The 26,518-nt window shown below is 46.6% G+C and overlaps 1 protein-coding gene across 2 annotated transcripts in view; it reads left to right on the forward strand.

Annotated features, from left to right (window-relative positions):
- MED15 (mediator complex subunit 15) overlaps nucleotides 1–26,518 on the forward strand; it is a 782,088-nt gene that overhangs the window by 349,215 nt on the left and 406,355 nt on the right. For both annotated transcript variants that reach the window (XM_086942779.1, XM_086942780.1), the window contains exon 6: nucleotides 8,853–9,172. In XM_086942779.1, coding sequence (XP_086798905.1) covers nucleotides 8,853–9,172 — 320 coding nt within the window. The remainder of the gene's footprint in view (nucleotides 1–8,852; nucleotides 9,173–26,518) is intronic.

The following is a 26,518-nucleotide window of genomic DNA, read 5'->3' on the forward strand; positions in this document are numbered from 1 at the left end:
TTCTTGTGCGTCTTTTACAATGTGTGCAGTTTTCCCTTTACGGAAAGTTGCCACTCCTCGCACAGTCTTGTTTTCTGTTTGAGTCTGATCACTGTCGCATGCTGTACATTGGCAACCTTTGGCATGCATTACGACTCTACCCAATACTGCTGCTCTTTTGGGAGCACAGTTCAAGCAACACTGTGTCTGTGTGGGAAATCGTTATTTTTTTTACACTGCGTTATTTTACCCCCAACTTTTTTCCCCCCAAAGGTTTATGGATGGTAGGTGTGTTCTGATTCAATGCAGGGGACGTTTCGATACGGTTGGTGAAATGTGTATCTACTGGGCATCCTAGTTTTTCAATCCGCTAACCCTCAAAGCAGTCAGCCAGTGTTGATATTTCTGTTTTCAGAGGATTGTATAACACCCTTGTTGCATTTTGTTCAGTTCACCTCAGCCTTTATTTGCTGGTCTGTGATTGATGGCTTTGAAATGCACAGTGTCCTCAGATTTTTCCTGCTGGGTAATAGCAGTTGCGTAGCAACACGTTTGTAAGGAGGCATGGAATTTAGTTGGCACCTCAGGAAAAAGGTTCCGTTTCTTGTTTTATTTCAAGTCTGGAGTACAGTGGAAGAGTTCTTCTAGTCGACTATTTGATCAAAAAACTTGATAACATCAGACCTAATACATTACATTGATTAAAAGCCGTTCAGTATCAATAATCCTTTTAATTCTACACACATTTTGATCGCATATATTCAAATCAGTTTATCCACTTTAATATAGTGTAGCAAGATGTAATCCATTCCCATACAGCTCTTAAGGAGGAAAACTTTAAACGCTTATCGGAAAATAAATCCGATCTGTGTCAAATTGACAAAGGGCACTGAAGCAGTACATCTAAAGGCATCCTTTCCCAATTCATACCACAACTGCACAGGGATTCCACCAACAAAGATCTTGTTACTCTGCCTGGTACTGTATATAACCTAGTTGAATCACGCACCCTCTGCCTCATAAGGACTGCAACTTGACATAGTTGTCCATTACCCTTAAAGTGCTGTCGTGCACATATTCTCAGCATGGCATCAAGATATTTCAGAACTCATGTGATATGGTTCTTGTCTGCAAATTTACAAATCTGTAGTGCCACAGTTGTGCAACAAGACCTATTTTACTGTGTTATTCTTTTACTATAGTTTTTCTCTGTTATATAAATCAATGCTCAACATGCTGATAACTTAGGACAGCTTTCAAACCCCTTATATAACCCAATATAATTTTCTCCTTGTCTACAGAGCTGTAAGATTCCATCAGAGCCCCTTGAAATTAACAAAGTGGTTTTAAACTCAGTCTGAAAGTCAAAATCAGTTAAAGAGCTTAACTTGCTAAGCAATCTTTAGGCTGGCTTGTTGAGAGAGCATTACCCAAAAGCAGATTCTGAGAAACAAAAAATGTCCTTCTTAAAATGGGGGTTCGAGGCATATGAGCTGCAGATCGCACACTGTGCATAGATCACCATCTGGACGTCGACCCTCACTCCCTCCATACACCATCCAAAAAGGCTTCGGTCACACCTTCACCTTTGGGCCCAGGTGCACACCAAGAGCCTGCTTCCCATGCCCGCCCTCTGGCTTGGCAAAGAAGCCTATTAAGACTTCAGGCGACTCATGCTCGAGTCAGTCTGCCACCGGTACCGAAACCCGGTCTCCGGCACCGAAAAAGAAGAAACCCTCCTCCTCCTTGCCGATTGCTGCCTCCTCATCCAACTAGTCTGTACCTAAATCTACAAGCACCAACCCATCCACTCCTAAAAAAGCACTCGGAGCCTAGCAAAAAGCTGCTCCCTAAAAGTTTGGATCCACGCCCTTGGGAGCCGAAAAAGACCTTGGAACCAAGAAAACAACTGGTTCCACAAACAGCCACATAGACTGTAAAACATCACGTTTCCAAGCCAAAAGACCACAAAACTGTTCCGGAGTTGGTACGGAAGTCTACCGAACCGAAGAAGTTTTTGCTGAAAGATCAACTTCAATCAGAAGAGCTTTTTACACCAGACATTCAACAAAAACACTTCTAAAAGACCCTAAAACTGGTCAGCTCACCCTGAGTTCCAAGAGACCATTGAATACGCCTGCACCGGCTCCACCACCTAAAAAGAGGGACATTGCGACATCTCCCTTCAGGATCCCTTCTCCACCATCTCCTCCACTTTCTCCCCCACTACGCCATTCTCCTAAACCATCTCCTCCCCCAGGGAACAATGATGACACTTCTGATAAAGGGGAAAGTGCGGATGAGGAGCCATTAGGGGACCATAGTCCACCTTCTTCTCCTGATCCTTGGGACGACTACAACACGCCAGACGACCCTAATGTTCCACAGGAGGATATCTACCCCTCTAGGCCTTACCCTCCAGAGGACACAACCGGTTTTAATCAGCTACTTCACAGAGCTGCCCAATACCATGGGGTTAATTTACACACAGACCCAGTGGAAGAGGATTTCCTAATGGACACGTGATACCTCACAAAGGTCCACGTCTATTTTACCCATACTAAAAGGGGTCATTAAGCATGCACCTGAAGTGTTTAAAGACCCTGTAAGGGCAAGAGTTATTAACCCCAGCATCAAGAAAAAGTATAAAGCTGCCCCTGGGGCCACAGCTTATATTAAAGGACCAGTACCTTTAGATTTACTAGTAGTTTCCAATGCTAGGAAGAGGGCTAACTCTCAGATATCTAGGGATGCTTCACCCCCATTAAGAGTCCAAACTATTAGACGCCTCTGGCAAAAGTACAGCGTCACAAGCAGCTAACATAGGGCGAAACATACTCCCTGCAACTCTTCAAACTAACACAAAGCATATGGAGATGAGCTATTCCTCAAAACATTTTTCTCCTAGCCCAACATGTTTCAGCAGTCCAGAACACTATAGCAGATTTGTTAAGTCGTCAAACACAACAGACTCACGAGTGGGAACTTCATCCGCAAGTTCTTCAACCTTTTTTCCAGTTGTGGGGGAACCTAGAGATATATCTCTTCGTCACACACAAAAATGGCAAATGTCCAAGCTTCGCCGCTAGGTATCCACACCCACTGTCCAAAGACAATGCAATATGGATGAATTGGTCAGGCAGATTTGCGTACGCTTTTCCGCCTCTCTAACTCATTCCACTGGTGGTGCACAAACTGCAGCAACACTCACTGACCCTCATCCTAGTTAGTCCAACATGTGCCAGACAACCGTGGTACACCACATTACTGGAACTATCGGTAGTCCTGCACCAAAAACGACACCTCTCTCCACATCTCCTAACACAGAGCCATGGAGAGAGCAGACACCCAGATCCAGCACAGCTCATCCTAGCGATCTAGCTCCTGAAGTCCTAGAGTTTGGTTACCTTAACCTTCCCCCTGATTGCATGAATGTTATCAAGGAAGCTAGAAGCCCCACCACTAGAGCTTGCTATGCAGCCAAGTGGAAACGATTTGTTATATACTCTAACAATCACAACATCAACCCCTTAGATGTGTCAATCCAACACATCATAGGTTACCTACTACATCTCCAAAAGTCTTAACCTAGCATATACATCTATTAGGTTACACTTTGCTGCTATAGCAGCCTATTTACAAAACCGACAACATTTGTCACTTTCCAGAGTACCTACCATCAAAGCCTTTATGGAAGAACTCAAGTCTAATTCCACCCAGGGTACCTCCCTCACCTGTATGGAACTTAAATATTGTGCTCACAAGACTAATGGGTCCTCCATTCAATCCCTTGCACAAATGCGAATTTCAGTTTCTCACATGGAAAGTTGCTTTCCTAGTGGCCATCACTTCCCTCAGAAGAGTCAGTGAACTAAAAGCACTTACTATTCAAGAACCATTTTTACAACTCCATCATAATAAAGTGGTTCTCAGGACAAACCCAAAATTTCTTCATAAAGTTATTTCTCCTTTTCATCTTAATCAGTCTGTAGAGTTGCCAATATTCCTCTCGCAACCACAAACAGTCACAGAAAGAGCTCTCCATACGCTAGACGTCAAAAGAGCACTCCTTTATTATATTGACAGAACAAAACCTTTTTGTAAAACTCAACAACTTTTTGTATCCTTTTCACCACCACATAAAGGCAATCCTATATCAAAAGCTGGAATTGTAAGGTGAATTGTCAAATGCATACAAATTTGCTATCAAAAAGCAAAACTTACGTTCTCTATTCCCCTAAAGCCCACCCTACCAGAAAAATAGGGGCTTCAGTGGCTTTCTTAGTGAACATTCCCTTATGACATCTGCAAAGCAGCTACATGGTCTACACCGCACACATTCACAAAATACTATTGTGTAGATGTGCAAGCAAAGCAATAAGCTAGTGTGGGCCAGGCTGTACTCAAAACATTATTTCAAACAACTGCAGCAGATACTCGTGGTCGCCGCTAGGGTGGAGTACTGCTTTACAATCTATGCACAGTGTGTGAATCTGCAGCTCTACATGCCAGGAACAGATGCATACTGGTAAGTAGCATTTTCCTTTCATTCAGTGGTGCAGCACTCACATTGTCTAGTCAGAGCTCTCATTTGTGTCTTTACCTATATAGGTAAGGTTTCATTTACTGGGCATCATTGTTCAGAGAAATGTGGGGCTAAAGTGGAAAGTTGTGGAGAACCCTAGTGTTGCAAAAGCTGTGAGGCACTTTTGTATAGGCGATGCAGACCTAGATGAGAAGAAGCAGCTTTGTAAAGGTAATGAACCAAGTTGGTAATGAGATCTTCTGCTGTGACTTTCATCGTCAGAGTATCGAATTCATGTTAGTGGATTGTACAGCCGAGATTATCAACATCACAGGAATGTTTTGACATTAGCTTCCGAGAAAGTGTTCATTCTTTAATTCATATGGTCAGAGGACATGGGGCACAGTGCCTTTAAGTGCTGGTTTACTGGACAGTGTAATGTAGATACATTAGAAAAGGGCTGTATTTACAAATTTCAGTGGATGTCTAAATGTAGGCTCAGCCTTGTAAAACTTCCAAGAAGTTCACAGACTTGTAGAGCTCTGTGGGCACGAGATTTTCCTTCAATTATACAATATACTTTTCCACAATTTTCTTGGTTTATTGGCATCCACCGTTGTCAACATCACGTTTTTTTCTTTTAAAAAGAAAGAAATCCTTTCTCTCCTTCAATCTATAGTGATTCCCTGAGGTGTCCATATATACATCCTGTTTTTAACTAAGGTCATCAATTCATTACACTTCTCAGAGGTAATGCCACAATCTACTTTTTATTACCTCACAGACATTCTCGAGCCTCATAGAGAAAATGCATTAAGAACCTTTCTGAATTTAGAGATCCAGTCATTATACTCTAAATACGTCCACATACTGAAACATGTGTTATGTCTCTGAGAACGTCTGTTATTACATAGCCTCTGTACGACCCTCCTATAAATTCAGTTAATATAAGTTAGACCTAAGGACTTGTCCTTCAACCATTTCATACAGTCATTTGTAGGTCCAAGCCTAGGCTAACAACTTTTTGGGGACATTCTGAGAGCTTCCCTGGGGATGTATTCTACCGTTTGCTTACCTTTGGCTTTGTGTTATGTACTTTACATTTGCTAGCTTTCTATTTACTGGCATTATTTGTTTTAACCTGACCACTTGAGTTTATTCCTCCTGTGGAGCATAGCCTATTTACTACATTCTTCTACGAGTGCTCGATTATCTGTAAAAGGACATTTAAATCTTCTCATCTCGACACATTTGCTGTGCGTTCATAGGCGGAGGTCAAGGGGTCCGGCTCTTTCATCCAAGGGAACTTGGTGTTTACTTTTATTTTTACCTCTATATCCACAGACACCATCCCCCACCCTACTCCGTTACCCACCATGATGGCTACGACTTTGTACTGTATTTTAAATGAATGATCATCTATCAAATATCAAATAAAGAAGAAAACAAGTATTTTCACATAAAATTTATAGCTTCGTATATTTTCTTTGGGGGATTGTTTTCTCTGTTCTTGAGTAACTTTAAACTTTGAATTACTATTCTTGTGATACTCTATGATTAGTCAACACATGGGTTTGTGCTGAGTCTTATCTGAACCTCACAGTAGCAACACCAAGTTGGTATATGTCAGTTGTATATTCTGCCCACCTGTGTTTCTTATCTTATCTGCCTATACAGTATTGAATGATGCTACAGCCTAGTACTCAGATCTCTCTATTATGATGATTAACCCTTTCATTTTTCATGTGCTCACTGTATCCTACTGTTCTAAGATAACCTCCCGTAAATGAATTGATAAATAATTTGGTGCAGTTCTATGTCACAACTTTATTCCTATTTTCTGCATTACATATATTATGATCCCCTCTGAAATATTTTTTTTTTTTTTTTTGGTGTAAGAGGTTTATTTGCACTTATCACAAGAAAATACGTTACATGTGATTCGCCTACAACCATTACTGGCCGGCTGCAGTTGTGTGTGCCCGAATGGGCTCGCTTGGTCATGTACACAGCCCATCAGCCGACATCCTGAGGACCGGCGGCGTCTTAAAGTGTAATCACAGTACTAGTATCAAGTGCTTTATTCACTCATAACCATGCCAGGGTTCTTACTTTTTTGGTAACATTTTCTCCCAACTGTAACTGAATTCACTAAAAATGTCAACAGATTTCACTGTTTAAACTTTGAAAATTCATCAGGACTATGAATGTTTTGCGTTCCTAGAGAAGTAAATTTTCAAACTGCCAGAAAAGTAACCACTTGTACCAATAAAAACTTGTGTTTTATCCTTTCATTTTTTTGTGTTAATCTTAGAAAGTTGACATGCTCACTTCTACATGCATTTGGTTAAGTATTTTCAGACATAGCTGTACTGCTTCAATTACCTAGCGTAGGGATGAGGCTTATCCATTACAAGTGAATGAGAATGTTGAAATGAGCATCTTGAAAATTCCCTTAACTTGATCCTGAATTGAGATTCTAGGTGCCATCCCTTCCATCAGCTACATTGTTGATTTCTCGCCGCAAAGTGTGTGGCAGGATCTCCATTAAAGGTGCCAACTTTGACCTTGTGAGTTATCTCATGGACCGTGCCCTATAGATCTATGTTATTGACACAGTTGCCGTATGCTACATCTTTTAATGTCTTCGATTTTAGTCCATTGTAAAGGTGTATCTTCTGCCTTTGCCATGTTGCCTATTTCTTCTACAGTTTCTCTTTAATAGTTAAATGTCTTCTGTACCCTCTCACCCCCCCAGGTGGGCTTTTTCAGTACTCTTCAATGATGTAGATATTGCCAGGATCATCGCCTTGATTGATCGGGCTTATAGCCTTTCTTTTCTGATGATGCCCACTCCAGGTCATTTCAAGAAATTAAAGCGACACTGACACCAAAGGACTCAAACAATTACATATGGCACCATCAAATTTGATGAAGTTTGAACCAGCTTCAGTCCTAGCCAGTGAGACAACTTGCCTTCTTTATTAACTCATAACCTGGTACATAGACAATCACTCGATGGTGACCGTTCCTTTGGAGATGTTGACTTCTCCACTGAATATTATTTAGGACTCTCAGAACAGACTTCCTAACCCAGTCATTTGGGCTATGGATTGTCGGTGCTACCCTTGGTTCAATTTACTGATTTGTTACCACTGCCGTTGTTTCCAGTGGTTCCTTGAAGTAATCCATGTTTTGAGGCTGCCTCAACTCATTATACCTCCACTGCCGCCACCTTCAGTGTCATGTAGACCCTAGAAAACGGAGGAACCGGAGTGTTAAGAAGATATGGGTCACCATGAGCAGGTTGTTTTAGAAATATTTGCCGACATGAATACAGACCCGTTAACATTTCTAATTTCTACATTAACAAAGTGATTAGTCTTAACATATCTCTTTTCAAGGACGTACGGTTCATATTGTAAGGGTATCAATAGCATTCTACATTGATTCAGCAGCTCTTCTCAGCTGTTGAGGGGCATGTTCTGCCCCACAGGATCCCCCTGACCTCTTTCGCTTGTGTATCTGATTGCTATTCTTACCATAGTGACCTCCTAAGAGAAAGGCATCTGTGCCCAAATCCTGGGCAAATTCATAATGTATTCAGCCAGCTCATATTTAATGTGCCCTGTTTCATGATGCACACTTTACATGCCCGCTTGGTCATTTCTTACACGGTTAACCATTCTTAAGGGGATGTCATGATGTTAAGCCATTTTCACATGTTATGAATGGAACAGTATTATACAGTAGGTAAAGATGTTTTTCTTTTTTCAGTTAGCCTAGACCCATAAAATGGAATTATATAAACTATGTACATAGAATTGTAAGACATCCATTATTGCGGATGCCCAGCGGGCTATTTATTTGTCTGATGTGATTAGTCCTTGAAACAAACAGAATGAAAAATTGCACTCGTTTTTTTTTATTGGTATGAGTGAGCCATAGGGATTGTGAAATGGTATTGAATGAGTCATCTTTTGCTTAGTAGGGTTTAAAAAACTGAAGATGTTTGATTGATTTATAAATATAGTTCTAAAACTTGAAAATGTTGTTCCTCCGTGTGTGAATCGTCTTGAACAAAATACTGTTTGTGATTATATGTAAAAATAGGCACGCCTAACTGTCCGATGTAGATTTCTGCTACTTGTTATGAAAGGCCCTCTTTTTCCCAAAATATTGTTAATTTTGTTTGTGATTTTTGTATAACTCTGTGTAAGACTGACTAAATCAAATGTTGTGAATGTTAAAAAGTGGTTTAATGTAGACTCTAGGATTTGAATTGGGAGCTGTGGCTAGTGCAGGCATTCTTGCTAATCACACCTAATGAAAGATTATTACATTTCAGCTCAACTTCAACTGCAGCAGATGGCGCAGCAACAGCAGCAGCAGTTCCAGCAGCAGCAAGCAGCTTTGCAACACCAACAGCAGCAGTTCCAGGCAGCGCAGCAGTCTATGCAGCAGTTCCAGGTGCAGCATCAGGCAGCTGCGCAGCAACAGCAACAACAACAACAACAACAGCAGCAGCAACAACAGCAGCAGCAACAACAACAGCAGCAGCAGCAACAGCAACAGCTTCAAGTAGCACAGCATCAGCAGTTGTTAAAAATGCAGTTGCAGCAGCAGCAACAGCAACAACAGCAGCAGCAGCAAAATCAGCAGCAACAGGTAAAGTATAGCAGGGGCTTTTCTGGCAGAATGAAGGCCATCTCGGGCCTGGCATAGATTAAGTTCAATTTTTTTCATTCCCCTTTTGGTGCTAGGCAGCTCAGGGTCCTCGTGCCACCAGTGCGTTGATGTGTTGGTTATTCTGTGCGGTTTTTGTTGGATACTAATCTGGTGTCCAGTTTGCATATTTTTAATCTGCTTATTTTGGGAATTTGATTGTTAGCAATGAAATCCGTTCAAGGGTTCTATGTGAGAGAGAAGTGATTCTTTATGGATGAAATAGTTACAGTAATTGTCTTTCAAAAAAGTTTGTGAATGCACTTGGATGGTACCTTAATGAACCCAACGAATCTCTGAGCATTTTTCGCGGTTGCAGCTTTTGCCTCATCTAAAAGAGTTACCCTTGCTGGATAGAGAGTATATGAGGTCATGCTAGCTTGAACAGAGAGCAATATTTTTTCATTTGAAGGAAACCAGTTTTAATATTCTCATGATAGTGTAGAAGTGATTCTGCCCACCCTGCCTCATGGCCAAATATACTGTCCTCTTTCCCCACTATAAAGTCTAGGTCTCCTCCCTCCAGCTTCAGGAATGTCCGCAATACCCTTTCATTGTCTGAGTTAACAACCTCATCTCCACCTACTGCACAGGGACAGGCCTAGGGCTTTCATACTTCAACTTGCAGACCTCCATTACTGTGGCTCACTCCTGCACACATTTTTCTGATGTATATTTCGAACTGCAGATTCCTCACCTAGTGACTATTCCCCAGGCATCAGACTTGATCGAAAACTTTAAAACCGCACTCTTGTATAACAGTAGGTGGCATTGTGGGGCTTCTCCCCAACGGTATTCCACTGCAGAAGTAATCAGTGGAGCTGCGTATAAATGTTACACATGCACACTGAAATACGCACTTTCAGACATAGATCTGGAGCTTTTCCTTTGTGTTTTCAGCATTACTTTCTTGCAGAATCATCCAGTGTGCCAGGGAAAATCTCACATCATAACACAAAAGTGTTTAAACTGTGCAGGGATTGTCACAAACTGATGACGCAAACAGATGTCTTTGACAGACCCTCACAAAGTCTATGTGTGTCTGGTAACAGAGCAGGACTCCAGGGACTCAGACTGTGCCCAGATGTACCGGAAGACGATATGAGACAGTGAGGGCAAACATTATGGCTCCTTTTTTTAAAAATCTTTTTATTATCATTTTTTACATTTATTTTTTGCAAGCAATACAGGATTAATTCAGTAATATTAACCAGTCAAATCAAAAATGTATAAAGCCAGAATAATGCCCAGACTACCATCAGCAAGCACAGAGTATATCACAGTCGAATTTATCAGGAACTGAATATAATAACAAATTATAATTATCAAATCAAATCAGCTCCCCCTGAATCCATTGCCGAATTGGGTCCCAGATCTTCATTCCCAGCATTCTTTTCTTTTTACCTTTTGTGCTATATAAAGCTGTCTCTATATTATATGCCGCTAATAGACGAGCTCTCCATGCTTCGAATGGAGGGGGGAGGATCTAATCCATTCTTGAGTAATGCATGCTCTCATTATAGCCATAGATATGAATATGAGCCCTTTGTGCCCCTCGAGTAGGACTTCAGAGGTTACTCCCATTAAGACATGTTCCCCCGTTAACCTAAGAGAATAGCCTAACACTTTGGTCAAAAAGGTCTGAATTGCCTCTATAAAGGGGACTAGCAGCGGACATACAAAAAACATATGCAGTGAATCAGCAGCATGTAACCCACACCTATTACATGTTATACCCACCGTCGCACCCCATTTTGAAATTTTTAGCGGTGTATAATATAAGTCATAAAGAGCCATGTAGTGCTGTGTGCGGGCTCTGCCAGTGATCAACACAGTGTTAGCAAGTGCAATTGATTCTTCTAAACAAATAGTTGCTACCCCTAACTTCTCTGCCCACCCTGAGGCGTGGATTTCTAAATCGTCCAGGCATAATGTCAGAAGAGCTCTATAATAATGTCCAATCCTTTTTTTGATAAACAGGTCATCAATCAATGAAAATCTGGTAATACCTGATACTTCCATAAGTGACAGAGTTAAAAAAAGCTATGTATTTGTAGATATTTAAAATAGTCCTGATTTGAGAGGTTATATCTAGTTGTAAGCTCCAGGAAATTAAAGAGCCGATTATTCTGCCATAGATCATTCACCCCGTGTATTCCTTTATTTCGCCATCGAACCATTGCCAGATCTTGAAACACAGATGGAAATATTTTACGAGCATTAAAGGGTGTATAAATCGAAAGTTTCCTAATTCCCAAAAGTTGCCTAACTATCTTCCAAACTCGGAAGGCTGCTTTCAGCGTCTTAAATTTAGTTTTTTTGTAATAACTTGGCTCTATATTTTTTAGGAAACATCCACGACATTCTTCGCCCATTATAAGTTCATAGATGGAGGGAGATTGACTCTGTGGGATCCTTACTTTTTCACCAATAATCAGAGGGGAAATAAACTGTAAAACCGACGCAACATAGTAGTACAGAAAGTACGGGATGCCCCACCCCCCCTAGATTTGGGTAAAACCATCTTTTTATAGGATCTACGAGGTTTCTTATAGCTCCAAAAAAACTTAGATGTCATCCTTTCCAATTGTTTAAAGAACATCAGGGGGAATTCAAGTGGGATAGAACGAAACATGTAAAGAAACTTAGGAAGTATTGACATTTTCAATACATTAATTCGGCCAAATAAGGATAAATGAAAATGATCAATCCGTTCAAGTGTAGCATTTGCTTTTTGAAAAATCGGGTTAAAATTCATAGCTGGGATATCTGAAATAGGAGAGGTAATTTTAATACCCAAATACGTTGCTACCGAAACCACTGGGATCGATGAAGGGGGTGTCTGGCCTACAAACAAGTTTTGAGTCTTAGCTATATTCAACTTGTAACCAGAGAATACTCCAAAGCGAGTAGCAAGATCTTCTATAACTGGCCGGGCTTCCTGAAGATTGGTTGTAAGCACCACTCAATCAATCAATCAATGACATTTATAGAGCGCACTACCTACCCGTAGGGTCTCAATTCGCTTAGGGGGAGGGGGGTGCCGTTACTGCTCGAACAGCCAGGTCTCACCACTATATATCGTCAGCGTATGCAAGCGCCCTATAATTTGTATTCGCTACTATGACGGGTGGGATCCCCGGTGCTGAGTTCAGTTTATTTAAAAATATGTCTAAGTACAATGCAAACAAAAGTGGAGAAGCAGGGCAACCCTGGCGGGTGCCTCTAGAAATGGAAAAAAAATCAGATTTTTTTTAACTCAGTTTTATGCAAGATGTAGGTGATACATATAGCGCTTTTATGGCCGAGATGATCCGGGGGCCAAAACCTTTAATTTCTAGCATCTCCCACAGATATGGCCAGGCTACCCTGTCGAATGCCTTCTCAGCATCCAACAGGGTAATACCAAGGTCACTGTTCGTTGCCTCAGCTCTGTCCATTAAAGTGATTACACGCCTAACGTGATCTGAGGTGTCCCGACCAGGAATAAAGCCATGTTGAACCGGCGAGACTATTGTGGAGATTACCCTTGATATACGAGAGGCTAAGATCTTCGAGAAGATCTTGCTATCCGCATTTATAAGCGAAATCGGTCTAAACGACGAGGGAAGAAGAGGAGGTTTGTCTTTCTTTAAGAATGCCATTATTGTAGAATGACTCCATGATGGAGGTGCTACCGCATTTTGTGCTTCTACACATGTTTGCAATAAATCTTGTTTTAAAAGGGCTCTAAACACTCTATAAAATTCTAAGGGTATACCATCTGGCCCTGTAGCTTTCCCAGTAGCCAGAGAAAGAATAGCCATTTCTATTTCCTCCCATGAAATTTCGGCCTCTAAGGCTATAGCTTGAATATCAGTTAATTTTGAAATAGTATCCGACCCGCAGAAATCTAGCAATGTCTCTGAGGAATATGAAGTATCTTCCTCCCTATATAGTTTGCTGTAAAATAAGCGAAAGATATCTTCAGGTTGAGTATAAATCTGACCCGAATCGTCTTGAATCTCCTTCACATTATTAAATGTTTCCTGCTGTCTGAGTCTCTTAGCCAATATCCTTCCTGTCATTTCCCCCATCTCATAAATTTGTGAGCGAGATACTGCAAACTGTTCAGCAAGTTTCCTTGCATAGATCTCATATAGCCTGGACTTATGAATAGCCAATCTTGCTTTAATATGCTCCGTATCCTGAGCTGTACTAATAGCGGATATCAATTTAGCTTCCCACTCTTGTACTGCCCTGTAATAGGTGGCAAGTTTAGCTCGGGAGGACTTTTGTTTATTAATAGAGTAGGACAGAGTTTCTCCCCGGACGCAGCCTTAAGAGTCCCAGACCATTTGAGTGGTAGCTGTGCCACGATTAACATCAAAGAATTCCTTAATCCATGTGGACATATGCTCAATGTACACAGAGTCTGCCAAAAGTTTACGTTCAAATGTCCAGGAGTTTATCTCACGGGGTAAGCCATGACCATATTTAATCTCTATTAATATAGGATTATGGTCCGAGATTATTCTCGGGAAAATCTCAAAAAGGATATTATTTAATAATGTCATGGAGCTGAAAAAACAGTCTAAGCGTACCAGCTTCTGATGTGGGGCAGAGTAGTATGTATATCCAGGTGACCCATCTCTTGAAATAAAGCCTACATCCACCAACCCAAACTCTGTAACTAAACCTCTTAGTGCCTTGTAGGTCTTACTCTTAAGGCCAGTATAAGGTTTTTCTGAGGTTAAATCAAAGTCCCTATCTATATGAATATTAAAATGCCCACACAATACTAAAGGAGTAGGCCACGCAGCGAGTTCTATACTTAAAAAGTTAAGGAGGTCGGAGTCGTCAACATTTGGGCCATAAATTGAGCAAATAGTTAAAGGTTTGCCGTCAATGTATAATTCTAATATGACCCATCTTCCATACTGATCAGTTTTTTTTTTTCAAAACCAATTTTATTATGAGTTCAAGCAAATTTCAGTACAGCCCTCCACAGTCAGGAGGAGACTGTCAGCAACAGATAGAGGTAGACACAGCATTAATACAGCATTGAGCCCAGCATTATAGATCGAAAAATATCAAACTACCCCACCCACCCAACCCCTAGAACGCCAACCAACCCCACCCGCAGCTACCCACCCCTTATCCCACCCTAACCCAGTGCACGTGATCACAGGTCAGCAACAGGAGAAAACCTACAAGGGTGGAGCCGGCCAGCAGCCTAGAGCGCGGGATCCACATCCAGCAGTAATGCATCATCAAGGTCTACGGGGGGGTCAAGGAGCAGGCCCCGGTAATCCGCCCACCGTTTCCAGATTTTGTAATGTTTGCGGGGACATCCCCGGGCTTCAAAAACAGGTCGCTCCAGTCCCATAAGGAAGTCCAGGCCCGCCTTCCAAGCCCCAAGTGGGGGGGGCGCGCTCGCTCTTCCAGGCCTGCGCCAAGTCTCTCTTCGCTACCACTAGCCCCAGCAATAGCAAATGGCGTTTGTAAACATTGCCCCCAACGCTTTCCAGAACATGAAGAAGGCCCAGCCTAGGGGTACGGGGCAGGTCCCATCCCAACACCTCGGACAGGCAGTCCCAAACCCCGGCCCAGAATCGAGTCAGTCTCTCACAGGACCATACCGTATGAAAAAGGGTGCCCTCTTCACAACCACACCTCAGGCATTCCGGAGTCGCGATAAGGCCCGCCCTCCATAGACGGTGTCTAGTATAGTATGCCCGGTGGAGGTATTTGAATTGGATGAAGCGGAGGCGGATAGCTATAGCTGCACCACGGGGAGATTCAAGGGCCTCGCGCCAATCGTCGTCATCCAAGGGACCAACATCGCCCTCCCAAGAGGCCTTCAGCGCCGAGAGCGACGGGGAACAGTGAGTGACCAGAGATCGGTAGATCTGTGAGACCTTCTTGTCACCCAGGTCTCCCATAAAAAGTTTTGCCTCGATGGGGCTAAAGTCTGGAAGCTGTTCCAGGCCCACCAGGCTAGGAGTAAGAGCGTGGCGAAGTTGAAGGTAGCGGAAGAACTGGGTCTTGGGCATGCTAAATTCAGAACTGAGGTCCTGAAAGGACTTTAGGGTAGTACCCGAGAGGACATGGCCGAGGGACGAGATCCCGATCGCATCCCAGCCGTCAAATCCGGACAGAGACGCCAACGCTGGTAACAGGCCATTACGCCACAACGGGGTTTCAGCCGTGAGCCGCCCCCACCAGCCCACCCGGTGCAGGGCCCGCCGCCAGACCGTGAAAACCACCTGGGTGACCTGTGGAAGCAGTCGCCTCCGCCTGGCCGAGTACAGCAGGGTGTGAAGGGAGGCGCCACCCATCAGAGAATGCTCGAGAGCATAAGCCGGATCACTACGGTCTCCATACCACCACTCGTTAAGCACAAGGAGATGGGAGGCCTGATAGTAAGATAGAATATCCGCAGCCGCCAGACCGCCGCAGTAGGTAGAGAGGAAGCATGTGCGCAGCGCCACCCAGGTGGCATCCCCTGCCCACAGAAACCGGCCCAGCACAGAGTTAACAGTACGGAACCACTGCGGGTCAATCTGGAAGGGATGATTCTGTAGCTGGTAAAGGAGACGGGGCAAAGCTACCATCTTGAAGATGGCCGACCGGCCGTAGATATTAAGAGGCATGCGCGTCCACGTCTTGACGTCCAGTTGGACCCGATCCCACACTGGCAAGACGTTCCGGTCCCACGCCACTGTGGGCGAAGCAGAGAGGAAGACACCCAGGTACTTCACACCCTCCACAGCCATCTGAAGGGATGCAGCCCAAGGGCACGCCACCGCGGCATCCCCCAGCACCCACAAGGTCGACTTGCGCGGGTTAAGGTAGAGCCCCGACGCCCGACCAAAGTCCTGCATCAATTCTAAGACACGAGGACCCGTACGCTGCAGGTCTGTCATGAAAAATAGCACATCATCCGCATATAAAGCTATACGGTCCGAATGATCCGCACCCCAGACGAAGCCACGGTAGAGCTCATCGCGGCGCACCCTGGCAGCCAGCGGCTCCATGGCCAGCGCGAAAAGGTAAGGGGAGAGCGGACACCCTTGGCGCGTGCCCCTGGAAACCGGAAAACGAGCGGACGCCGTCCCCGAGATACGCACTGAGGCTTTGATCTCGGTGTAAAGCAGCCTGACATAGGAGAGGAAGGTCGGGCCTAGGTTCAGCAGCGGCAATAGAGCAAAAAGAAACGTCCAGCTGACCGAATCGAAAGCACTATCGATATCAGCCAGCAGGAGTGCCGCCGGATCCTCCGAGGACTCAACGGCCTGTATCGCAGCCTGCGCCCGCCGTGTATTGTGTCTCGTAGCCCGGCGCGGCATAAAACCCGCTTGGTCTGGGTGGACGAGGGCCGAGATGTGTGGAAGTAAGCGGTTCGCCAGCGCCTTGGCCAGAAGCTTGGCCTCGAAGTTAATGAGGGATATGGGACGATAAGATTCATGGCGATCAGGGGGCCTACCCGGCTTCAGAAACACTACGATTTCGGCATGGCGCCAATCCGGTGGGAGGCGGCCATGTTCTCGTGCCTGTTCCAGGGCCCGCAAGTATTGCGGCCCGAGCTGCAGATGGAACTTCTTATAGAATTCACTGGGGAATCCGCTCGGCCCCGGCGCCTTGCCCACATTCAGCTGACCCAGCGCATCACCCAGCTCCTCAGCCGTCAGGGGAAGGTCCAGGGCATCGCGCACCTCATCGGACACAGCAGAAGGGGGAACCAACGCAATATAATCTGCGATACTGGCGGGGGAGAGGGTCTCTCGAGAGGCATATTGGTGCCCATAATAGCGCGCAAAACTCGTTGCAAGAGTTGCCGGGTCTGTGATCGCCACTCCTGCACCATCAACAAGGCCCGGCAGTGTTAGGGGCTGCAGGTTCTGTTGGCACAACCTATGGAGCATAGTGCAAGACTTGTCACCCCACTGATAAACCCGGCTACGGGTTGCCAACCACGCCTGGCGAGCCTCGTCTAAGAGAACCGAGGAATAAGACTGTTGTGCCTGCAGGAGTAGCCGCAGTGCCATATCATCGGGTGCCTCGCTGTGCCTAGCCTCAAGCTCCTCCACCCGCTCCGCAGCCGCAGCAATGCTACCCAGCCGAGTCCGGCGAGCAGATGCACACCAAGCGAGATCAATTCCACGCAGGGTGGGCTTCATAGCCTCCCAGGCGGTCACTGCATCCATCCCCTCGGTAAGGTTGTCCTGCCAATAATGGGCAATCGCGCTACGTAGATGTTGGGAATAGTCAGGGCGCTGCAGATGCCACGTGGACATCCGCCATCTGAAGGGGGGGCGCGCTCTGCACAAGTCAAATTGAACTGCCACCGGGGAGTGGTCAGAGAGTCCGCGGGGCCGAATCGCTGCCCCCTTCACTCTGTCAAGAAAGGCCCTCGGAACAAACACACAATCTAAGCGCGAAAGGGAGCCATGGACAGCCGAAACATAGGTGTATTCTCGCCGCTCCGCATGCAAATGTCTCCACACATCTACCCAACCCAGACCATCAACCATAGCTCCTAATCGTGTAGGTGAGGACACCAGTGCCACTCCAGGCCTCCTCTGCCGGTCCAAAGCCACATCCAACACATCGTTCCAGTCGCCACCAATCACAGCCATGGAGTGGGGGAGTTCAGTCCATAGGGCAAATAGTCGTTCCGCTAAGGCCCATTGCAAAGGGGGGGGGGCATACACACAGCCAAACACAACAGGTTCTGCACCAACCTTCCCCTGAACAAATACAAAGCGGCCCTGGGGGTCAAGCCATTGACGCTCATGAACGTACGCCAGCCGTCTATGAATAAGAATGGCCGCTCCCCTGGAGCCCCTAGCAAACCCGGCATGGAACACCTGATGAAAGCCAAAGCGTTGTAGACTCAGGGCCCTTGTACCTAGCATGTGTGTCTCCTGAAGGAGTACATCCGCCATGTCTCTCTTAGCCCAGCGGAGCACCGCCCCCCGCTTGATCTTGTCCAATAGACCCCGTACATTCCAGCTAAGAACACGCATGGAAGCGCCAGAGGGCGCTGAGTGAGGAACATTAGCCATTATCACAATGCATCCAGCCCCCCAATCCCCGACTCCCGGCCCATGCCCCAGACCCCACCGTTGCAAAATTCACAAAGACCACGTGCACCCCAGACAACAGAACCCCAAACCCCACAATCCCCCAGAAGCAGACCCCTTCACCTAACCACCCAACACCCCAAAACCCCCTCCCCCCACCCCAATACCTCAAAAAACAATGAAGCATCTGTCGCGGCATACAGTACTTTAGGCCCAAAACGTGGTGCCAAAAGTCAGACATGCCAATGGATCCCAAACAACCCCCCTAAACCAGGCACACTCCCAGAACCACCCCCCAGTCCCAGAAGGAGGAGGCAGCCCATAGTACGTGCCCCGAACCCCAACAAACATACAGCAGAATCATAAGCATAGCACCACAGGAAAGCATCAGACCGGAAAGGCCCTAGCATTCGCCAAAGAGGAAGTCAATACTGCACCAGCCAATGTCTGTCCCACCGTCCACAGCTCAGCATCTGCAACATGTAGGTGCACATGAAAGGCATCCAGCAGACAGTTCCAGTGAACAGTGATCAGGAGCCTTTATCAGATTGATCCGTATCGGGCTGTGTGTCCCCCAAGAGGGGGTCCCGGGACAGGGACCTCCGCCGGGAGCGGGACTTGCGGTGACGTTTCCCCTTGCCTGATGGGTTGCTCCGGTCCTGTGACGAGCCACGCGACGACCCAGAGTGCAGCCCTGGTTGGACATGTGGTCGAATTCTGACTGCCTCATCGGTCCAGTTGAAGACGGCCTCCGGCGTATCGAAAAAGAGGGTCTTGGAGTTGAAGATCACCCGCAGGCGGGCCGGGTAGAGCAGCGAGTACTGGATTTTCAGGCCACGCAGCTTGGCCTTGGCTGCCAGGAAGGAGTGCCTCTGCTGGTGGACCAGTTTGGTATAGTCCGGGAATATCATAATTTTGTGATTGTCATAGAGCAGGGTGTCCTTAAGCCGCGCTTCCCGGAGGATGACGTCCCTGTCGTGGAAGTTGAGGAGCCTGGCGATGATCGGGCGAGGCCGCTCCCCAGCCGGCGGCTTCTGAGTCAAGGCACGGTGTGCACGCTCCACCACGAAGCATCGCGACAGGGAATCCGGGGGTAGCCAGCTCTCCAGCCACCGAGACAGAAAAGCGTCCATGGGCCCATTCTCGCAGTCCTCCGGAAAGCCAACAAAGCGCAGGTTGTTCCGCCTCGCCCGCCCTTCGGCATCTTCCACCCGAAGCATCAGGCCCCGTTGAGTCTGTTCCATGTCAGCAACCCTCTTCTTAAGGGCACCAACATCTCCTTCCACCGCCGTGACCCTGGTCTCAGTTTCAGTAATGCGAGCGACCGCATTACGAAGATCTTGACGCAGCAGCATCACATCGGCACCCACCGCGCCAATCTTCGCATCCAGCATGTCGCGGGACTGTGTAATGGCCGTCAGCAACGCTGCGTTGTCCGGCCCAGCAGTTTGACCCCCACCAGCCGCACCTGCTCCACCACCTGGGCCGGTGAATTGATCAATGGGTCCAGTCTTAGTGGCGGCCGAGCCCCTAGTCATGGCGGCCGCCGAGACGGCAGATCAGTGACACGCACCTGTATCGAGGTCGCACCTCGCGATAGTCCACCAACCAGGCCTCGGCCGGGGCGTCCAGAGCACACCAAGCCACACAGGGTCCCCTTGCCACTGGCCCACAGATCAGGTAGGCCCCCAGGCAACGCCGCCTCGCCAAGATGTATTAGATCGTCTCCGCGCCCACTGGCACTCCAGGCACGGTGCAGATATGGGCCACTCTAGTCCAGTCCACCGGTCCTCCGGCCGCTGCCCCGGCCACCGCAGGAGCAAGGAAGAGCAATTATCCGGGCCTGGCGCCCGACTGACACCTCAGCCCCCGGGGGCTCCGCTGCGTCCACTCACCCGGTCAAAGGATCTAGGCTGGTGACTCCGGGCGGGGACCACCAAACTCGAGGTCCCGGCTCCACCAAGGCCAGGTAGGCCGCAGATCGTCCGAGGCCCCCTCCAGGCACAAGCCCCCACCGCAGGTCTGGTGAGGAATGGCAGGGGATCCCGTCGTAGGTCGCCGGCAGCAGGCAGCCCCAAATCGCGGCCAAAGAGTAGCGCCGCAGGCCCCGGATCAGGTCCTCCGGCCTGAGCTTGCCAAAATTGAGGCCCCGGCTTGTGCAACCGGTATTAGGCCGCCCACCGCTCCGAAGTGCCTCACCGCCGAGCGAGGGCTCAGCGCGTCTCTCCCGGCACCAGCCAGAGGTTCCGGGCCGGTGACTCCAGGCGGGGACCACCAAACTCGGGGTCCCGGCTCCACCAAGGCCAGGTAGGCCGCAGATCTTCCGAAGCCCCCACCGGGCACCGGCCCCCACCGCAGACACTGCGAGGAAAGGCAGGGGGTCCCGCAGCAGATCGCCGGCAGCAGGCAGCCCCGGGTTATGGCCAAAGGGTAGCGCCGCAGGTCCCGGATCGAGTCCTCCGGTCCGGGCGTACCAAAATTGAGGCCCCGGCTTACACAACCGGCACCAGGCCGCCCACCGCTTCGAGCCGCCTCGCCGTTGAGAAAGGTCTCAGCACGTCCTTTCCGGCACCGGACGACTCCCAGTGTCGTCCGCTACTGTTGCCCCAGAAGTGGTGTACAATTCGGGTCCGGGGGCCAGGAGAAGTCCCAGGATAAGTATCGGGCCGGCGGGAGCTCTAACAAGCCACGTCCACCATGATCGCCCGTCAAGCCACGCCCCCCCATACTGATCAGTTTTGATTCGGTTGCAAGATCCTAACCCTTTTCTAATAAGTACTGCCACTCCCCTAGTAGTGGTTCCTTGGCTAGTACATCCCACAAGGCACATACCCAGATCGTTAAACCATTTTCTATTATTCCAGCTCAGATGTGTTTCTTGTAGACACAAGATATCAGTTTTCATTCTATGAATAATTTGGGCACATATACCCCTTTTTTGCTTGTTGTTCAGCCCACAGATATTCCAGGAACATATCCTTAATTTATCCATTTACTTTTTGTATTTTCTGTTTTTGTTCTCCCCTCATTATATATGTCACAATTTTGTTTAGCCACCCCTACTTTATCCAGAATTGAAACAAAAATCAAACCATCTTCATCTAGTTTACAATCGCTGTAACAGATTACGTTAATCCTGTTCTTGCTTGCCCCTCCTCCACACCCCACCGTCCCCCTGACCCCCCTCCCACCACCACCACCACCACCACCACCACCACCACCACCACCACCACCTGAGAAACATATTGCGTCTCGCCCTGTGCTCTCATCTGCATAGCACCTGTCTAGTTGAAGAGAGAAAAAAAAAAGGTGTTATAATCCCATTTTAGTCCAAAAATTATCAGTTTTTTTTTTTTCAGTCACTTAAAGAGATAAAGACATATCTATTATATCCAACTCATTTTTTTTACATTGTAGATAATAAGTCTTTTGCTGCACATTCTGAAGTGAGAAAATGGGTTCTTTCCTTGAATATTACTTTAAGTTTCGAAGGATTGAGGAGGAAGGCTTGTGCGCCTTTTGCCTGAAATAAATGAATAAGTTGGCGAAGTTGCCATTGTTGTTGAACAGTAAAGTGGCAATAGTCTGGCCGAACAAAGAAATCCACACCCTTCCCCCTCCGTTTACGATCCGGTCGGGCCAGATCATACAATGCTTCATGTGCCAGGAAATTGTTTAAAGATATCAGGATGGCTCTTGGTTGATTCTTTGAAGCTCCACCAGAGTTTTTATTACGCTGAAATGGGAATCTGTGAGATCTCAGAAGCTCCCGGTCCCACTGCCACTGAGTTAACTCCGGAAAAGCCTCGGTAAATAGTTCGATAATATACTGCCTAACATTGGATCCCTCACCTCCTTCAGGAATACCCAAAACGCGCAAATTATTGCGCCTAGACCTATTTTTTAAGTCGACTAACTTCCAGTTGAAGTCCTCTTTTTTAGTAGTCAACGTAGTAAGCTGTGCGGCCTGTTGAGTCATAGCATCTTCAATAGCTGAAATTCTCCCCTCAGCCTCTTGCACTCTATTATTTATTTATTTATTTTATTTGAAAGTTTTATATAGCGCGAACAGGATCTTTGCAGATATCAGAGCGCTTTACACGGCTGGGAATGCCAGCAAGAGATTGGGGTTACACATAGGTAGAACAACACATCAATAATACAAATAAACAGTTAAATGTGTGCATAGATAGTCAGTAGCATCGATAATACAGGTGAGATACATAGTCATAAAGTTCGAACAGCGATTTAAATGTGTGCGTAGATGGTAGTAGCAACAATAATTCAGGTGAAATACATAATCATACATGATCATACATGCATAGAGTTTGAGCAAAGTAATACAGGTCGGAGTAGGGTCTTCCGAAAAACCACGCTAATCGGTCAAGTGTATTTGGCCATAAAAATGGCTTTTACTTCTTTCTTAAAAAGAGTGAAGGAGGAGATGAGCCTGGTTTCAGGGGGGAGTGAGTTCCAGATCCTGGGTGCCATTCCTGAGAAAGAGCGTTTATATGTTTTTACCTTCCGGAATCTTCGAGGTTTTAGCAGAAGGTTGTCTGTGCCTCTAGTGATTCTAGAGCCGCCAGAGATTGACAGCTTCTGAGTGAGGTATCTGGGAGAGCTCAGGTGTAGAGCCTTGTGTGTCATGCAGGCGATTTTCAGATGTATTCTGGCTTCAAAAGGCAGCCAGTCCAGTGTTTTCAGATCAGGGGTGATGTGTGAGTGTTTTTTTGATCCAGTGATGAGTCTGGCTGCAGCGTTTAGAGAGGCTCTTAGGGGTGCAGTGCTGGTTAATGGGGGACCACAAAGGGCGGTGCTGCCGTATTCAATTCGAGGGATAACTAGAGCTTGTACTGCAGTTTGGAAGTCTTTGGCTGGCAGGAAGGGTTTAAGCTTCCTCAGTGTATTGATTTGGAAGTTTGCTCCCTTAGTAGCCTTGCTGATATGATGTTGCATGTTAAGGTTGGAGTCGAGGGTTATGCCTAAAGATTTCGCTGAGTCCACTATGATGGGTTGGACATTGAGTGCAGTTAACTGTTTAAGCCAGGTTTGCGTGATGGGGATCTTCGCCGGGGGTGAGATCAGCAGGAATTCTGTTTTCAGAGCATTGAGTTTGAGATGATTATCGGCAAGCCAGGCTTGAGTGCTTCTGATCGTAGAGTTCAGTAGTAAAATGTCGTTGGGGGATTGTAATTTGAGATATAGTTGGGTGTCATCTGCGTACCTGTGAAAGAGTACATTGGATGCTTGGAGCAAGGTGGTGAAAGGTTCCATAACTAGGTTGAACAGGGTTGGTGATAGGGAAGATCCTTGTGGGACGCCTAACGATACAGGTATTGGAGAGGACATCCGGTTGTTACTCTTGAATTTCTGCGACCTGTTGTGTAAAAAGGAGGTGAACCACTTGAGAACAGTCCCAGAAAGACCCATTCTTGTGCTCAGAAGCTCGAGTAACTTCTCGTGTTTGACAGTGTCGAATGCTGAAGAGAGATCAAGCAGGATGAGGAGGCAGGTATCACCTTGATCTAGAATTTGAAGGGCGTCGTCAATTATGTGCGTCATAGCTGATTCAGTGCTGTGTCCTGCATGGAACCCTGATTGATGCGGGTTGAGGAGATCAAACTGGTCGATATGTTTAGTCAGTTGTAGTTGAGCGCATTTTTCCAGTAATTTGGCGAGAGTGGGAATATTGGTAATGGGACGGTAGTTGTTTAAGTCGGATGGGTCGGCAGTAGGTTTCTTTAGCAAAGGTGTGACTTGTCCAATTTTGAGGGAGTCAGGGAAAGTTCCTTCTTGGAGCGAGCTGTTGATGATTTTAGTCCAGAGGGGAAGGAGCAGTGGGATGAAATCTTTGACAGCGTTGGCAGGGAGGGGATCCGAGAGGTGATTGGAAGGTTTCAAGGTGCTGAGCAGTTTGCCTATTTCTTCTTCGGAGTAGGTTTCAAAGGTTGACCAAGTTGCATTGTTTTTAGGTTCGGTGGGTGTTATGCAATTGAGAGTGCTGTGGAGTCTTGCGTCCGCGCGGAGGTCATTCTTTATGTTGTCAGTTTTTTGGGTAAAGAAAGTGGCGAAGTCATCACATGAGGGTGCTTCGTGCAAGGTACTGAGAGGTTGGGGTGGTTCCTTGGCTTGTGTTCTGATTAACTCAAACAGTTTTCTAGGGCCGTTTTTTGCTTGGTCAAGCTGGAGGCTGAAGAAGTTTGCTTTCGAGCGCTTTATTTTCCTGAAGTAGGCGTTTCTCTTTGTCTTCAGGGTTTTTAGGTGTAGTGCAGAGGGAGCTGTCCTCCAGGTGCGCTCTGCCAGTCTCATGGCTCGTCTATCTTCATTGAGACTCCCGTCGTACCATGGTTTGGAGATTTTAGCGGGGACTCTTTTTAGCTGCATGGGAGCAGCCTCATCAATTATTGAGGTCACTGCACTAAGATAGTGGTCAGTCAGAGATTGGACATCTGTAACGCCAGTAGGGGGGAGTAGGAGGTCGCGACTGTTCTGAGGTAAGGGTAATGGGTTGAGTCTTTTCAGGTCTCTTTTCCAGACTTTAGGTCTGGTGGGTTGAACAGAGTTGAGTTTGACTTTTTCATTGATGAGAAATGTAACAATATGATGGTCTGACCAGTCACAGGGTTGAATAGCCTCAAGTTGAATAGCGCCCTCTTTAGCGATGATGAGGTCGAGGATGTTTCATGCAGGTTTTTATCACTCTTCTGAGATTATTTTAAAGTTTGCGCACTGCAGCCTGCGTACGCAAATTCTCTGCTCTGGTTTCTTCCCGATGCTGCACCATTACTTGATACAGCGTATCCAAAGTAGTCCCAGTTACCTGCAACCTCTGAGACATATTGGCCACTACTGGTGAGGTATTCTCAGCAGGGGTAGCCAGAGCAGGAGATCCCAGGTTGTTTTCATATTCATTTTCCATTCGTGAGGCCCCGCTACCTCTGCCTACCTCTCCTCCTCTGAGTATCGTATTATCAGTAGCCCCCCATTCCATTCGAGCAGATAGAAGTTCAGCGTTATCTAGCCCATCTTCAATGGAGGAGATGGATTTTTTTTGTGCCCCACCAGTTATACTAGAGGTACTATCATCATCCCCTGACTCCGCGCCCAAGCTTTCTGACTCTAATGCAGTAGATAAATCTGACATTGAGTAGAAATTCCCAGCAGAGTCTATTGATTGAGTATCCCCTGTGATTTCAATCTCCACCTGTAAATCATTGTCTATTACAACGTCTGGTTGAGAGTTTATTTCCTGAGAGGGGGACATAGAATGAGTTCTGGAGTCAGTATGAGAGTCAATATGAGCCATTTCGGTAGCTGCATTGCTGCTAGTATCCTTTGGGCAATTTTTTTTAGTTAACTGAGGAGGCAGGTCAGCTATGGCTCCAATCACAAGAAGACTCCACACGGCAAAAGGTTTAAGTTGAAAAGAAGGTCCTGTACCAACTCCCACAGAAGATCGTGGCACTCAGTCTTTGTGCAAGTCCAAGCAAAAGCATAAGTAGTCAAAGTGGGAACTGGCACCTTTCCACCACTCTCAAACACCAGACCGGGTGTGAGGTCCAAGTTTAGACCACATTGGTATTAGTGCCCATGTAAGGAAATTCCTCTTTTTGTATTGTCACCCCCAAGTGTTTCGACTTATGCTGCTGGTTTTCTGACTCTGAGTGACCTGAGGCCTCATAATCAGACCTCTGTGCTGTGACCCTAAAATGTTTGTCAAATTGGCTATGCCTAATTGGAAATAGCTAACTTACCTGTAAGTCCCTAGTAAATGGTACCCTGGTACGCAAGGCATGCAAGTTAGAGGGGTATCCCAGGGCTTGAAGCACTTGTTGTGCCACTCTGGAAGTCTCCCAAGTAAAACGAGTCCTGCAGTTCGCCACTGCAGACGTGTAGTGCATTTGTGCACTGCTAGTCCCACTTTGCCATTGAAAGCAGTGGCAAAACCACCACTTCCCCTGGATATGTCTGTAATTCACTCCTCTGGCAGGCCTACTGAGCCCTAAAGGCAGGGTGCAACATATGATACAGACAGGACATGCACTTTATATGTTCTGGCAGTAAAACATGCAAAACAACTGTTTTTACAGGAGAAAGACTTGGTTGCTCAGGTGGCAAGCACAGGGTTACACGCCGACTCCTCATCTGTGTTAACTCCTTAACAGTGTGACCAAAGTGGACACTTCAAGGTATCAAACAACTAGTTACATTAAGCCACACT

This window comes from Lissotriton vulgaris, chromosome 11, assembly GCF_964263255.1.
Source record: "Lissotriton vulgaris chromosome 11, aLisVul1.2, whole genome shotgun sequence".
NCBI classification, from domain to species: Eukaryota; Metazoa; Chordata; class Amphibia; order Caudata; family Salamandridae; genus Lissotriton; species Lissotriton vulgaris.